The 4,695-nt window shown below is 43.9% G+C and overlaps 1 protein-coding gene across 1 annotated transcript; it reads left to right on the forward strand.

Moving 5' to 3' along the window:
* Positions 1-1,395: 1,395 nt before the first annotated feature.
* LOC142845106 (cystatin-9-like) lies at positions 1,396-4,422 on the forward strand. Its single transcript, XM_075963861.1, has 3 exons — positions 1,396-1,654; positions 3,090-3,203; positions 4,242-4,422. Exons 1-3 carry the CDS (start codon positions 1,433-1,435, stop codon positions 4,317-4,319), a joined length of 414 nt encoding a protein of 137 aa, XP_075819976.1. The 5' UTR covers positions 1,396-1,432; the 3' UTR covers positions 4,320-4,422.
* Positions 4,423-4,695: the final 273 nt, after the last annotated feature.

Here is a 4,695-nt window from a genome sequence, read left to right on the forward strand (position 1 = left end):
AAGCAAAGTGACAGAGAAAAAAAACCCTAATGTTCTATCTATCTATCTATCTATCTATCTATCTATCTATCTATCTATCTATCTATCTATCTATCTCTATGTCTGTAATCCCATAACCTCAGAAAGAGACACAGAAGGATTATGAGTTCATGACTTGTCTAGGCTGTATACTGATACCCTATTCTCAAAACAAACAAACAAAACAAACATAACAATAAAATCAAAAGAATAGAGAAAGAAGTCACCATAGTCATTATCCTACATGCATCTACCAATGAGTTAGAAATATAAAATAAAACCCATATATATGCATATATATATAACTATATATATATATATAGTTAAAGAACTGAAACATGATGATGGTTAAAATTTTTGTTTTTCAAAAGATGTGATCAGGTGCCACAACTATAGTAAAGGAAGTTTATTTCGTTGCCTTTTCACTAGGGACATTTGGAAGATGTGTGGTCAGCAATAAAAGTATGTGTGTGTATATGTGTGTATGTGTGTGTGTGCACATGCACACAGAGACCACATCTGAGGTCAGTTGTCTTTATTGCTCACACCTATTTTTTTGAGGCAGTGTCTCTCACTGAACCTCCAACTGTACAACCAATTGCTCTGTCAGTAGGTGGACCAAAGCTATGAAGGAAGTGACACAGGACAGTGGTCTTCATCTCAGCCTAATCCCGTAGGCCCCAGGCCAGTGGTGCTCAGGCAGGCTTTGCGCATGTCCCATGAGCCTCCAGCAGCTGTGCCTCCTCAGACTCAAAGCTTATTCTTCTCTCTTATTCTTTGCATCTCAGTCGCTCCTTGCCTCACTGACTTCCACTAACACACACATGTCTTAGGGCCATGTCTTAGATTTAGTATTCAAATCTGGAGGGTTCTGATGACAGCTCCTCTGTCTCACTGAAGATCAGGAGCAGATGTGGCTGAGCACATCTAAGTATGCTCTTCCCCATTGGCCGATTGTCTCCAGCACATCCTGTTTGGTGTCCTGTTCCTTTTTCCAGGACTGGGGGTGATTTAAAAACCAGACCATGGTGGCACATGCACTTAATCCCAGCACTCAGAAGGCAGGGGCAGGCAGAGCTCCAAATTCAAGGCCAGCCTGGTCTATATAGTGAGTTCTAGGGACAGCCTGGGTACACAGAGAAACCCTGTCTCAAAAACAAAAACAAGCAAACAAAAAATACAAAGCCAAAACCCAACCAAAAATACAAATAGACCCAAAAATCAAAAACAAAACAAAACATCTTTGTTGGAGCAAACAAGAATAGGAGAGGGTGTAACTCAGAGAGACATCTGAGAAGGTGGAGTCTGTGCCCGAGCTGAAGAGTCTACGGGCTAGAGCTGGGCCTGATAAGCAAGCTCCTGTGGGACCGACGGGCTGAGACAGGCAAGGCAGTGACTGTGAAATTCTGGCACCATGTCCTATACACAGGAAAGGAAACCTCTCCCTCATGCTCTTCTGCTGCTCTTCCTGAGCTTCCAGTCCCTCATCACGCCTGTCTCAAAGGCCGATGAGGAAACGGCCACCTCTATTTATTTCCTTCCCACAGTGGAGTTTGCTGTGGACACGTTCAACCAGAGAAGTCAGGAGGGATACGCCTACAGGGTGGAACATATCCTGAGTTCCTGGAAGGAGGAGGTAAGTGACCGCATCCTTGCCTGTCCTGCCTGAATATACCTGCTACTCACTCAGTGAGGAACAGGAGAGGGCAATCCACCTCTTTTGCAAGCTATGCATAACCTAATTCAGCCAATTTCAATGTTTAACATACTTTTCCCACACAAATTCTTTTAAAATTAGATCATGTTCTATCCACATGCAAGATACATATGTCATTCTTATTGGTTTGAAACACTTTAAATGAGTATTTTTAGAGTGAGCATTTCTTTTTAAAGATTTTTATTATATTCATTCATTCATTTAATGTGTGTGTGTGTGTGTGTGTGTGTGTGTATGTGTTGTATGTGTGTTGGCACACACAGAGGTCAGAGAATAAACAGGGGAGTCGGTTCTCTTTTTCCACCATGTAAACATTGGATATTGAGTTCAGACTGTCATCCTTGGTGACAAGTGCCTTTACCTGATGAGCCATCTCACTGGCCCCAGAACAGACATTTTTAAGCAGATAAAACCACTCAGTAAGTAAAAGATTCACACACATAAAGGTGCTGGTAGATGAAGCTGAAACATAAGTCAGACACAAAATTTAAAACAAACAAACCGAAACAGTAATTGGTAAAAAAAAATGGATAAAGTAAAACAAAGATAAACAGAAAAGAGGCTGGGGATTCATGGAGCACAGAAAGAGAGCACCGGACAGCTCCTCTTCTCAATTCCCTCCTGCTCTGGGCCCCTGGCTGGCCCACTCTGCCCACTTACCACATCAGACCCTCTTTATCTTCCTATAACACCCTTACAGAATGTGGTGAGGATAGCAACGCTCATCTCCAATGTTGCACTTCTGGCTGTGAGGGAGGGGCACTCAATTCTCCTTCCCTGGCAAGGGAAAGGTCGAGGGCCTCTAGCCCTGCCCAGCGCTGAGGCCTCTGAGATCACTGCTCAACATCGAAGCGGTTTTCAGAAGCACACACTGTAAAAGGAACGAGGCTTCTCCTGAAACACTGCTCTGGGCTGTGCTTGCACTGCAGGGGTGTTACTTATAGCTCAGTTGAGAAAGTATCTGGAGATCTGTGTCAGGGCTGACTCTCCAGTAAGCACTGGTAAAGCCACCACCCTGCCAGAGCATGTCCTGTGTTCTCTGGGAATGCAGGTGTAAGTTCAGGTGTCTGCTGAGAGTGAAGTCTGGGTTTTTATGGCCGAATATGGGTTACAGGGACTGGAGATAATGGACTCAGCCTTGACGTCTCTGCTTTCCAACAGGTTCTTCCACTTTGGGTTCTTAACTCTCTAATCTAGAGACTGCCTCCCTGGCTTCTGTCTCCATAGAGTTGACACCAGGCCTTGGAAGAACTCCAAATGGAGAAGAAGCTGGATCACACACTGAGCACAGTCACAGAGTCTCTTAAGTGGCAAGAAGGGTCTGTTCACTTCAATTTTTTTTTTCTGTGTGCAGGTGTATTTTCCAGCTGTATACTCCATGAAGCTTCAGCTGCGTAGAACCGTGTGCAAGAAATTTGAGGAAAGCCTCGACACTTGCCAATTTCAGCAGAGCTACAGTCCGAATAATGTAAGGCAGGGCACACACCTCCATGGTTTTTACAGCTGTGAGGGCTACAGGGACGGGCTGGGAGAGTAGGAACTGGGCAGTTAGTCATAAGACATATGTGGTCACGAGTAGAGAAAAAAACGAATGGACTCAAGTTTCTAGTACTTAGCTTCCTTTTCTCACTTGATTACAGTGCAGGTTCCAAACCCAGGGAATAGTGCCGCCCCTAGTAGGCTGGGTCTTTTGTAATTAATGTAATCAAGACAATCCCCTACCAACATTCTTGTAGTCCAACCTGATCTATGTCATCCCTCACTGAAACGATCTTCCCAGATTTGTAATAAGGATGCCGCTAGTTTGTTCCTGGCAGCTTAGCCCCAAAATAACCACACAGAAACTGTATTAATTAAATCATTAATTAATGGGCCCATTAGCTCTAGCTTCTTATTGGCTAACTCTTACATATAAATTTAACCCATTTCTATTAATCCATGTATTGCCATGGGGCTGTCACTTAACAGCTAAAGTTTCTAGTGTCTGTCTCCAGTGGGCTACATGGCTTCTCTCTGACTCTGCCTTCTTCCTTCTTCAGTTTAGTTTTCCCCACCTAGCTCTGTTCCCTGCGCAGGCCCAAGACAGTTTCTTTGTTAACCAATGGTCATCACAGCATACAGAGGGAAATCCCACATCATCCCAGATGATTCTAGATCATGTTAGGTTGATAGTTGAAACCAAGCATCACAGTTGGTAATCCTAGCAGGGTGCTTTCTGTTAGGTATGTGAATCACACAGGGACATCCTAGATATTTGTCTATAGGTCACTGTCTGCTGCCCATGGAACGAAAGCAAGTGTCCTGGGTTACCATGGGGCTTTAGATCAAGATATGGGTCAACACTTGCCAAGGGTTCGCTGGATAATCATGTCCAAAGGCCCTTGTCTCCTTCTACTACCTATTGGTCTATGGAAGTGAAAGGGTGAAATAGATACTATTTGGAGCACAAGCCACAAGCTTCCTTCACCGTCTCCTTTCAATGTCTTCTCTTATTCTTTTCCCTCAGACCTTCATCTGCCTGTTCACTGTTGGTACCTTTCCCTGGGTAACAGAGTTCAAGCTCTACAAGCATGAGTGCTCATAGTTCCTCAGGTTGGAGTCATCATGAAGCGGTTATCCTTGGCAGGGCCTCTGTGTGCTCATGTTCCTTGTTTTGCCACATTGTGTAGTGTCAAGACTGACTATGCGGATAATAACCAAGAAAATTTCATATTACTCTTGTTTCATCATTTAGAATAGCTCATTAAATATTGCATTTCTGACAACTTTCCGTGTGTGTTTTTAGAGGAAGCATCATGGGCTGGTGGTGGGGACAGTTTGAGTTTCTAAGATGTTCCCCTAACCTTGGCGCTCCTGATGGGGGAACAAAGGAGACATAAGTAAGTAAGATGTATCAGAATTGCTGTCACAAAGTCAGGAAGCACAAGGGCTGTGGTCTCCCAGGGTATCAAATATCCATA

This window comes from Microtus pennsylvanicus, chromosome 2 (assembly GCF_037038515.1).
Source record: "Microtus pennsylvanicus isolate mMicPen1 chromosome 2, mMicPen1.hap1, whole genome shotgun sequence".
NCBI lineage: Eukaryota > Metazoa > Chordata > Mammalia > Rodentia > Cricetidae > Microtus > Microtus pennsylvanicus.

Excerpts from the sequence above, each read along its gene's own strand:
- LOC142845106 (XM_075963861.1), top strand. The coding sequence starts at position 1,433 with ATGTCCTATACACAGGAAAGGAAACCTCTCCCTCATGCTCTTCTGCTG. Across the intron at positions 1,655-3,089 it reads TGAGTTCCTGGAAGGAGGAG|GTGTATTTTCCAGCTGTATA; the intron begins GTAAGTGACCGC and ends TTCTGTGTGCAG. Across the intron at positions 3,204-4,241 it reads AGAGCTACAGTCCGAATAAT|ACCTTCATCTGCCTGTTCAC; the intron begins GTAAGGCAGGGC and ends CTTTTCCCTCAG.